This window comes from Mus pahari, chromosome 3 (genome assembly GCF_900095145.1).
Source record: "Mus pahari chromosome 3, PAHARI_EIJ_v1.1, whole genome shotgun sequence".
Classification (NCBI taxonomy): domain Eukaryota; kingdom Metazoa; phylum Chordata; class Mammalia; order Rodentia; family Muridae; genus Mus; species Mus pahari.
In genome coordinates this window covers 21737602-21749938 of record NC_034592.1, presented here as the reverse complement: position 1 = coordinate 21749938, position 12337 = coordinate 21737602, and the positions used below count along the sequence as shown (strand labels likewise).

The following is a 12337-nucleotide window of genomic DNA, read 5'->3' as shown; positions in this document are numbered from 1 at the left end:
TGTTTAAGATGAACCAATTCAGATTGGATGTTTAGCAGCCATTGGCTAAAATGGACAGGTAGGAGGTCAGAGAGTAAGGATGAGTCCACTCTGAAGAGCACACAGCGAAGTCTACGTGGAAACATCCCCACACCCACCCCTGGGCTTCATGTTCCTTTTTACCTTACAGGGTACTGAGACTTTCAAGAGATAATAACTTAATCCAACCACAATACTGATAAGACCTAAACTGCTCTATCGATGTCTAGTTTATTGGCAAAGAAAAAACTTGATTTTAAATTTTAAAAATCTTCAAGTATAAACCTTTTTTGTTCTTCATAACAATGAAGAAAAGAATACAGCAGAGACAGCTATGGCACTGGGCCTGAAGAAGAGGAAATTCTTTCTAACTCTGTTACCTACTAGAGGGGTACCCTTCCTCAGCCTTTGTCCTCATCTGTAAAACAAGGTAACAAACCCTGGGCCATGACACACAGCATGCACACGTACACACCAACTTTTCAAGATTCAGAAACTTTCATTTACAACCCTCTACATGCCACTACTGTCCATTACCATGGAACTACAGATATGAAAAAACAAAACAGCACTCACAGGTGAGAAATGCCATGTGAAGAGCCCAGAGAAAGAACGGCACAGTCACAGCTCACACACAGGAAGAGACAGCTCACACACAGCTCACACTCCATATCTATATCCCTATCAACACATGGTCTTCTGGCTCTACTTTTGTTTTTCTTTTCTTTCTTTTCTATTTTTTTTTGTTTTGTTTGTTTTTGTTTTTGTTTTTGATTTTGTGGCTCTACTTTTGTTAACATGAATAGCATTAAGAAAAAACATTAAGAAAGTGGAAAGTGATGTAATATTATAATCTCAAAAAATAAAAAACAATTTAATGAATGAAAATTAATCAGAGTAGAGTAGTACATACCTAATCAGCACTAATTAATGTATGTGTAGAAGATGATGAGGATGAAGCATCACCTGAGCTAAGTTCAAGACCAGGACAAAACCAACGACCGAGATCTCCAGATTCTGCTCTGGCTGGAGATCTCAACATCAGTATGTTCATATAAGTAACATAAGTAATTCGGGGCCTAGAGCTTTGAGAAACAAAAATATCTACTGCAATTCATGATGAGCAAGGTGAGGTCAAAAATGGCACCATCAGCTGCCAGCACTAGTAAAGGCTGTTTCTTAGGCTTTCCCTGGTACCTCAGAGCTAAGAACACATCCAGCCAGACATCCTCTATTTACCTGGTGTAATAAAGGAGAAGGCAGTGCTTGAATAGCAACCTCATCAGACCAGAAACATAACTACACTTGACTTCTTAGTTGGCTACCATCTAAGAATTACTATCAACTTATTTTCTTAAGCGATACTGCTCCATCTCCCTACATATCAACCATCGAGTCTAACCATTTTTATATACTAGATATCACTTGAATACATCTCCAATTCCATCATCAATTAAGCCCATTATCCCCTGCCCATTCATCTCTCACCAGGGTAAAACTTTCTCCGTTGGTCCTTGCGTACTTTATGGAGCAGACTCCCAGTGACCGTTGGGATACACAAAACTGAAGGGCTGTGGTAAAAACTCAGTGGCAGAAGACTTCCTTGGCATGTGGGTTTAACAAACAACCCTCCCCCTCAAGACACACACACACACACACACACACACACACACACAAATTGGCTTCCCTCAAGGCTCCATCTGAGCTCATTCAAGGCTCTCAGTACTTCTAGGTTGAAGAGAGCACTTTTCCCAGCCATCCATTGCCTGCCTCAGCAGCCTCATTTGCTGCCTCAACCTTTGGTTCCGATTATACAGCCTTCATTTCTTTCAGTTCCTCAGACCCTCCTCACTGGTGGCTGTGCTGTCATTCAAGTGAGATAGATTTCCCACATCTATTCCCTGCCCCCAAGGAAAGAAGCCACACACATCAGAAGTCAGATCTATGTCCTCACCACCATCCAGACTCAAGCGCTGCTACATATTCAGACCTCTACACAGAAAGTAAATGAATATAAGGAAAGTAACTATACATGTCTCAGCACAGGCCATGATCTGGCACTTTACTAAAAGCATACATCCTCTCCATCGAATCTTCACAATACTTTAATTTATCATTAACTTTGTTTTATGATCATAAACAAGCATGGGGACTCATGCCTGTACACCTAGCACTTAGGAGGCTGGGGTATGAACATAATAAAGGGAAAATATCTCATTGAAAGAAGACTAATGAGTTGGGTAGTGGTGGCGCACGCCTTTAGTCCCAGCACTCGGAAGGCAGAGGCAGGAGGATCTCTAAAGTCAAGGCCAGCTTGGTCTACAGAGTGAGCTCCAGGACAGCCAGGACTACACAGAGAAACCCTGTCTTAAAAAACCAAAAAGGAAAAAAACAAACAACAACAACAACAAAAAAAAACCCGATAACTAACGAAGCTGATCAGTCTATCAGTTCACTATTAAGTGGGAAAGGTAGTGAGGAGCTGAAGCCGTTTAGTAATGGACTAACAAACTCTGGACCATGAAAAGGAAAGCTGGACAATATAGTCACAGAAACAAGTCACCAAGCGAATAACCTCTGATATGTAAAAAAGAAAAAAAAAAAAGTATGTAAAGACAGATATGGAGGTGCATGTCTTTAGTTCCAGCACGTGGTAGGCAGAATAAGGTGAACTCTTTGAGTTCAAGGCCAGTCTGGTCTACGTGAGTTCTAGACACTTTAGAGTTAGTTCCAGGACAGCGAAGGAGAGAGACCATGCCTCAAAAAAATAAATAGATGGATAGATGGATGGATAGACAGACAGATACACAGTGTGTAGAATAAAGTTGACAAAAGAATGAGACATCTCCTAAAAATGCCCTAAGTCACCCACCCTGTGCTTGTCTTTTATTGGGAACTTATTGTTGACCTCAGGAGACCCCTTATTAAAAGAGGGGTAGAGTGTGTCTGAGAAGAGGGTAACAATGCAGCCACCTTCATTTTTAGCTTCTCTTATTTCCCTTGGGTAGGAGAGGAAGAGTGGACAGGTCACTTCAGCAGATGGAAGAAAAGGAAGGACAAAGGACTCTTAATTTAAGGCCACTACTGGAGAGAAAGACAACCAACATTAAAAACCCAAACTAGGGCTGGAGAGATGGCTCAGCGGTTAAGGGCACTGATTGTTCTTCCGAAGGTCCTGAGTTCAAATCCCAGCAACCACATGGTGGCTCACAACCATCCCTAATGAGATCTGATGCCCTCTTCTGGTGTGTCTGAGAACAGCTACAGTGTATTTACATATAATAAATAAATAAATCTTAAAAAAAAAACCCCAAACTATCAAGATTTTAGAAAATATTCTGAAACTAAAGTAACTTAATACATTAGAAAGGCTCATTCTAATAATAATAGCAAAATTCCCAACTTCAGAGGAGGAACCCTTTATTCTATGGCTACTTTTGTTTTTAATATTTATTTTTATTTGATGTATATAGCTGTGCACCCCTGAAACTGGAGTTACAAACAGTTGCGAGCTGGGTACTAAGAATGGAACCTGGGTCCTCAGATCTTCTGCAAGAGCAGCCAGTGCTCCTAATCACTAACCGTGAAGCCACCTGTCTAGCCCAGCTGGTTATTTAAAACCTGCTTTCAATTCATTGACCTTTTCTAAGTGTATAACATTTCTTTGTGACGTAATTCTTTTCTGCAAAAGTTTCAAGTGACTTTCTTTGAAGAGAGCTATTAAATGCCAATGATTATAGGAAACATTTGTTCATAATTATCCAGACATCCACTAGAACAATGCTGAAACAAGAGCAGCATGCAAAAATGTATTTAAGGACTATCATCCCAAAATGCTGCTAAAAGCTATTAACCAGTATGTGTTAATTGCCACGGCATTCATATTAATTTTCACTTCAGGCTCGACATTGTGGAATATTTCCCCTGATACATTTTAAACAAAGTTTAATTTAAGGAACTGCTTCTATCAACACTTATGAAAATTAACAGCCAAGCAATTAGCAGTCCTGAATTATCCCCTCCCCCACGCCCTGCAGTTTCCCCGTTAAAACAGTTTCTAACAGAGAAGTGGCTACTTTCTAACAAGTTGACACAATCAAAGTCACAGCTGTTGGTGAGTACCAGCCCTCTTTTGCTTTTTCAAGCCTTTGTTAGGGCAAATAATGCCCCCTCACATTTAGGGAATAGCATTTAGTTATGTCACAGTAGGTAGAATACCTAATGTTTTATTACAACTGCCAAGCTATTACTAATGCACAACTATCTTTCCAACTGATATTTAGTAGACATTACCTTCCAAATAAATGAGGAAGCATGTAAATAAATAAATAAATAAATAAATAAATAAATAAATAAATAAATAAATAGTTGTTTTGTTCTTCTTGTGTAAAGCACCATCAGAATGGTTCCTCTGCCTCCTGAGTGCTGGGATTAAAGTAGTGTGCTACCACACCTGGCTTAGATCCACTTCTCTAAACATAAAGCTGGGGCCAAGAATGCAGCTTTGTGGTTGAACATATGCTTAGCATGTGTGTGTAAGAAACCCTAGGTTCACCCTCTAACTACTCGGTGTGGCATGACCCAGCGTCTCCAGGACACTAACCTATTGCCTCCCCCAGAGCCCACCCTCATCACCATCAAGCATCTCCAAGCACAGCTCACATTCCCCACAGTGAAATCAGAACTGGAGCACAAAGTTTCTGACCTCAACCTACAGCAGAGGTTGTGTTTTATGAAGGAGGTTTCACAGAGATTGCCTCCAACAGTGGCCAAGGCAGTAGCTCAGTGGCAGTGCCTCTCCATCACTCAGGAGGCCCAGAGTCTATCCTCAGAAAACACCACTCCTCCCATTCCTATACACCTACCAACAAACAAACAAAAATAAATTCCTTCATGCAGATGCTAAACTGGATTGTGTCTCAGCAGACCAAGTGTCCCCTACAGCTCCTTGCAGTCTGCCTTGAACCTTTCTGAAATGCTCAGTCAATAGACTTAATCTACAGATTCAAACCAAGTCACAGACACCATCATCTATTTACCAAAGACATAATATACATTATAAGCCTGGCATGTCCCTCCCTCCAAACTGTCAAAAATAGTAACTAAGTACAGATCTTTATGCTCTAAAAATGTATTAGCCTCAAAATATTTTTTATAAATTATTAGCTATCTACAGGAACCAAAATTTTTTGGAAATACTGTCATTTGGGGAAAATGTTAAGAGATTAGAGTCACTAAAACCAACAACTCAAGTCTGCAGCTATTAAACACTAGATATGCTTGCTTAGCTACCATAAGAATCTAGCTCCACCCGAAACAAATCCTTTCTTCAAAGCCAACCCAGCAGCATCCTGAGGACACACTGCATTGCCACTAGCCTCTTGAGAAAATACATAATTACGTAGTTTTTTAGCATATTTAATTAGACCCCAAACTCTTCCTGTCCCCTTCTCTCCCTGATTATGTACCATTTGCCCAGGAGACCTAAGCTTCCCAGTTAATTATGTAAATAAGGCAGGCACTATTCCCAAAGAGAACATCAAGAATATTTGTTAAAAAAAAAACAAAAAAAACAAAAAAAACACTGTATATTTTAGTGGATCCAAAAATTCTTTGTAAATACATTTACATTTATTTATTGACATTCATATACAGTATTAAATATAAGGAAAACCCTTATATTTAAGGCAAAAACATGTAGTCCCAATAACAAAATGATGAATCGTTAAGACAGAATACTCATTTCATTTCTTAAATATGAGCTGAATAAAAATAAAATAATTTTAAGTTACAACAGTAACAAAAATGTAGTACTGAACGTCAGATGATTTATGGGAAGAATCAATCTGGAAATGATTAAAGCTGACTTGTACAGAAAGGCTTTATTATCCTGGGGTCGACAGGATCTCAACTCTGGAGGCAGCCATGGCACTGTTAGCACGAGTACAATCCCATTATTATGTAATCACGAAATGCTAATTTGATCTTTTTGAGGTGTTATTTGAATAGTCATTTTAATTTCTAGGTTACAAAAAGGCTTGACTCAAGTATAATTCTCTATTAATCATTGAGATGCCATTGACTATCATATTGATGCCTTTCACAAAGATAAAGACTGATTTAATATGTACAGTACAATATCCTTCAAATATTAGCCACTTTCATTACATATCTGCCAAATGCATCAATATTAAATAATAGATGAGAACAAGGGTTTAATTGTATTTTAGCACTGTAATATATGGGGTAATAATAAAATAGCAGGCATTGTAAGATAGACTTATCGATATATAAATCCTTCTTAATCAATGCTCACTCTCTAAGGACTACCGAAAGGCCCACGATGACAAAGCATAGGGTATCTTAAACATAAACACTCATCTAACAAACACTTCCAGTGTGACTGAGGAAATAACATCTCTCTGGACTCCGGAAGCCTGAACCACGCAGTGCTTACAACTCTGACAAATCCAAACCTGGTTAATGGGAAGTGGGAAATCCTAGATTGCAATATTTTTGTAAAGTGTGAACTAGATGGTTGGCATCGAATCACACATTATTTATTCTATCTATTCTTCATCATCAAACAATGAAACTATATCAGCTATGGGAGGTCTTCTGTCCTCACTCATCTAAATGCTTCCGAGGTGGTGCAGCTGGAGACACTCCAGGACCTTGGGGAACCCCCCTTCCTCTTCCTACTTCCCACATCCGTGGGCAGCTCAGAGCAGTGCTCTTGGGTGTTTTCTGGAGGCAGTCTGGAGCACCTGAGGGCCTGTATGTTACTTATGAGCTTTGTTTCTGGTTCCTGTTCTCCACCCTCAGAAAGCAACAGCCTTACTGCTGATGGCCATGTGCTGACTCCCACCTAAGGAAGAAGGGAAGACGTTTCCAGAGAAAAAGATCTCTTTGCTCAAAGATAATAACTGACAGAATTAGCAAGTGAGGAAGAAAAATGCAAACATGAGCAAAGCACTGCTATTTATTAATTGCAATGGTGTTGAAATGAGATAAATCACATACGACCCCTTCAGGCACAAGCTATCACTCAGCACCCCACACCACTGCCAGGCAGCAAACACAGAGGCAATAAATTAAAAAAAATCAACTGTCTCCTAAAAAGGGCCCTGCTCAGTTCAGAACTGAGGCTCAGAACATCACAAGGCACCTCCTGAAACAGTGGCCAGTTTTCTAGAAGGAAAATAAATATAAACTTTAATTTTATAGCACTAAACTATTACTACAAATGGGGGAGAAAAACAAAAGTCACCATCACTGGCAATATCCAACAAGATCCCCCAACAGTGAAAGACCAAACACAATGGTCTAGAATTCACAGGAAAGACCTTACAGTTCCTGCAGTTGTAGACAGTGGACAGGACAATGCAAACCACCTCCAAACCCGAGGACTTCTCAACACAGCTCATCATCTGTCTACCCAGCCCAAACTCCCAAGTACACAGAGATGAAACAGGTAAATAAATAGGAACATACAGCCCTCCCTTTGTCTGTGGCGGGGGGGGGGAGGGGGGAGGGACATTTTGTATTTAGATTTGGACACAAGTGCTTGTGATATGGCTCTGGAGAGAGAGAGAGAGAGAGAGAGAGAGAGAGAGAGAGAGAGAGAGAGAGACACACACACACACACATACACAGAGAGAGACAGAGAGACAGAGACGCCAAGAGAGAGACCGAGAAAGAGACGGAGACCTTTGTATTTGGTTTTAGAGACAAGTGCTTGCAATGTAGCTCAGGCCAGCTTCCAACTGCTTTGGCGTGCTGATTGTTAGAACTCCAGGTATGTACCATCACATTCAGCTTAATATATATATTTACATGTGTGCAAAATATGTATCTTGGAAAATTAAAGCAGTCCTGAACTCTAAGTACAGAGAAGCAAAGACTGAGGGAGTGTGTCAGACTTATATACTAACCCTCCTAAATACGACTCTGGAAACAATGAGCCCACACTCTTACCTTTTTACATCTATGGTCTTAAAATTGTGGTGCTCTATAATACTGAGGCCGTCTTGAAACCTAATAATAATAATGCCAACAACAACTAGAAGCCTTTTTACTTTTGAACTTACCTTGCCATCAAACTTGGAGTACTCATTAAAGGGGTTATTCAGCTGCAGAGGGCACTGCTCCAGGCGTACAGACAATATAGACTGCTTGCCTGAACTTGGAGGCTTCTCTTTGAGGGATTTTTTTTCAAACAGTGACTTTAATTCCTGGGCTGCAATAGAAAAGGATAAAAACATCATTGTCACTATGGTCATTAAACAGTTTGTCCACCTTCCTCAAGTCTTCCTCTGGATCTTACAGAGGGCATGTGGAGAGATAGGTTGGGTCTGCAGAAAGCCTTGAACACGCTTGGGGTTATGCGCAGCAGGGACAGGGAGCTCAGACCCTCGCAGATCTGGACTGTTGACTGAGAAGGGAAGAATCTTGCAGCAAAGCAGCCTTCCTAACAAGAGTGTTCACAGTGGGGCCTCCAGGCTTCAACAGAAGCTACTCCACCTCTCTGGTGTGTCAATCCAGAAAACCTCAGAGTGTTTTCTCATAGCCCTACTAGTATTTGATTTAAAATTCTAGATCTTTAAGGTCAAGGTCTTTTCACATTTTCCAGAGGCACCCAACACAAAATCTTAAGGCCAAAAACAGAGACAAGGAAAAGGAGGAACAAAGATGCAGCACTCCCTGTGCACACCAATACAGCTCACCCTTCATAACGAGCCTGTGAAATGGGCTGTAGAACTGCCAATTCTACCAACACAGAAGCCAGCTCTGAGCATTCTGGCTAGGCCCGAATCATGCAGCTAGCTAACCCCAGGACTGGGATCTACACCAATGGAGACGCTAATGAACACATCACACTCAGTAAAACTTGCTGCATGACTGAAGGGAGTCAAATTAAATTATATCAAATCAAAGCTTTCAGCTCTTATTAATCACAAAATCAAGACAGTCCCACAATCTTCATCTGACCATCCACCAAGGTAACCATGACTATGACAAAGTGATGACAAGGCAAGTACATGAGAACTATCACACTTCTAAACGGTCTACACTTCAATTTTTATATACCTCAATCTCACATTTCAAAATCTAAAATCAACAGCTTCAATCCTAGTCAACTCTTCAGCAATGTCAAATTAAATCAAGAGAAAACAACACAACTCTTCATTACATACTTTACAACTTTTGAAAAGTCCTTAAACTTATCAAAAGGCTGGCGAGGCAAGTTCATCAAATGAATCTCTACAGAGTTAGTGCAATAAGCCTGATGACAAAGTGCCTTCTTCACAGGGGACAGTTCCAAGGCCTCAGGGAGGACCAATACCTGCAAATACGCTCATACTGCCACTTGCAGCCAAAGCCAAACTGCAAGTGTGGTGCTGCCTCCATACTATCACACAAGCTAGAAGCATCCTAACCGTCTCAGCCTGTGCCAGTCCTTCTAGGCTCACACTCTCAACACCAAAATTGCCAGACAGAATTCTGTGAATGTCTCCCATGGTTAGGTGATGCATGGCCATACCGTTTTTCCTACACATACATACTGATGATAAACTTTAACTTATAAAATAGAAACAGCAAAAAATTGTTGTTAATATTTTTTTATAAATCCTAACAACATCCTGTAATAGATTACTTGAATTAGCAAATTATTGATTCCTAAATTTTCCCCACTAAACTGTCAGACCAAGGTTGACCAGAAGTAACTGAAGCCACGGGAAGCAAAACTGGGACTGGGATCAGGGCTAGCAGATCAAACTCCTTTAAACACGCAACGCCTACATCTGGATTCCGGGCATATAAACACACTTAATCTATCTGTGTCAGTCTTATTAAAATGGCCCCCACAAACTCATATGTTTGAATGCTTGATTCCCAGTTAGTGAAAAATTAAGACGTATGGCCTTGCTGAAGGAGCTATGTCACTGGGGATGGGCTTTGACGTTTCAAAAGCCCATATCATTCCTAGTGTTTGTCTATCCATTCATCCCTCTTCTTCCCATTCCCCCCCGTCCTCTTCTACTTGCTGTCTGGTTCAGGCTGTAACAGTCTAAGCTACTACTCCAGCACCACACCTGACAGCTTTCTACCATGACCATCATGGACTATCCTCTGAAACTGTAAGCTAGCGAGCGAGCGAGCGCCTAAGTAAATGTTTTCTTTTCTAAGAGCCGCCTTAGTCAGGGCGCCTATCACAGCAGTAGAGCAGTGACTAAGGCACTATCAGATACACATCTGAAGGACTTACTGCAAGGGGGTTAAGGTAGTATTTTCAATGTTATAATTAACTTGCTACATGCAATCTATAAGTTTTATAGGCACATTTGAGGAAGGAAAGGTTCAATATTAACAGTGCTATGTGCTCTGTCCTCTTGAGTTTAAGAAATAGGCTCCTACTGGCTCCACAGAGAAACGGGCAGAGGAGGCATGAGTAACTCTGAACCTGTTTTCAGGAGGGTTATGGATGAAGTGGTGACGTATTAACTCTTTCCATTCAGACAAATTTTCACTCCAGCCTGCCGTCTCCTTCCTAGCTCTCTGTGTCCTGGGGAAATGGAGATAACCAAGAAGTTTTGCTGCTCTCGCCTGCACGTACTCCTGTCTTTGTTCCTAATACCATGGAAGAAACTCTCTCTCAACCCAGCTCCTCTCCTGTACACAGAGACCCTGCCCCGATGTGAGTCAGAGGTGCTACTCCTTAACTATTTCTTCCACTTCCCATTAGTTCCAGCAGTACAGACAGTACTGTTATTAAAGAAAAAGCCCAAACCCTTCTTCCTAGGGACCACTTCTACTGCTCAAAGCCACTGCCTCTATTCCTGCTGTCTCAGCCTTCTCACCACTCAATCCCAGTCACTCAAACACTCCAGCCACACCACTCCACCAAATTAACTTTCATGGAGATTATGCAAAACAAAAACAAACAAAAACCACCTTTCTTTGGATTCTCCTAGGATCCCCTGCAGTCTGTAACTTGGCTGGCACTCCCTTCTCTTAGACACTGTTCTCAATGGCTTTCCCAAGACTCTACTTCACCGTAACTTTTGTTCTCCCACAGGCCAGTACTCCTCAGTGCATTGTGATTCCACCGCCACCCCCATCCCCCCCCTCACCCCCCCTCCCTGGGCCGCTGGACTTCTCCAAAGCTTGCCTTTGGCCTCTTCTTTCCCATCCCTATTTACACCCTAAGGGACCTCTGTTAGCCCTGTATTTAAATGCCATCTACCAGAGGTGAAACTAACCTTCAGTGATATAAACAGAACGACGTTTGCCTCTGAGGAAGGAGGACTCTGAGGCACAACACAATCTCTCTACATATGACTGCGGTGTTGATTACAGGTATACGTATTTGTTAAATCATCAAACTGCATATTCAACATCTGTAAACTCCATTCTATGTAAAATCTGCCTTGGAAAAAAAGGTAAACAGAGCTGGTAGGCAAGATGATTCCAAGGAGAAAAGCACTTCCCATGTTTAAATCTGGAGACTTGAGTTAGAACCCCAGAACCTACATAAAGGTAGAAAGAACTGACTCCATGTTTTCCTCTGATCCTCACATTTCATGTGCACTATCACACACACACACACACACACACACACACNTCTGATCCTCACATTTCATGTGCACTATCACACACACACACACACACACACACACACACACACACACACACAGGTAAATACACACACACACACACACACACACACACACACACACACAGGTAAATACCTAAATAAATATTCAGTATATATACTGGTAACTCCTAAATAATTATTTATGGCCCTAACATTACAGCCAAACACACTAACTTCATATCTGACATGCTCACTAGGTGTCAGTGACCATGACCATAACAAATTCTCATTCCTTTCCCAAATTAATTCCCCTACAGCCTTGCCCTTCTCCAGTGGCAACTCAATCAATCCTATGATGCCCCAAGCTTGGAAGCTGCCCAACCCTTCTCTCTCACATCTTGTACTCCACCCATCAACAAATCCTACAAAAATATTCCAAACTCCTTGTATAGCTACCAAACTAAAAGTGTAATCTCTACAACATAAAAGAAGGTGAAACAGAAGAGTCTATATGTAATAATGAGTTGGTAGTTTTTAATTTTTAAAGAAAGGAATTATTTTGATTTTATCACATAATAATTTGGCTATATATTTTCTAATAGAAATTTTTTTATCCAAAACCAAAAATTTCAACATAAGAAGAAAAGATACATGAGCATAAAATCAAAACAACAAATGTCTAGGCAGGTTAAGGGCAACATCTAGGTAGGTGTGGTGGGA

General features: G+C 40.9%; 1 protein-coding gene across 5 annotated transcripts in view; it reads right to left on the bottom strand.

The window, feature by feature from the left end:
- Nucleotides 1-12337, bottom strand: part of Mapkap1 (MAPK associated protein 1) — a 212012-nt gene that overhangs the window by 166650 nt on the left and 33025 nt on the right. For all 5 annotated transcript variants that reach the window (XM_029535984.1, XM_021192298.2, XM_021192303.2 and 2 more), the window contains one exon: nucleotides 8109-8257. In XM_029535984.1, the coding sequence (XP_029391844.1) occupies nucleotides 8109-8257 (149 nt within the window). The remainder of the gene's footprint in view (nucleotides 1-8108; nucleotides 8258-12337) is intronic.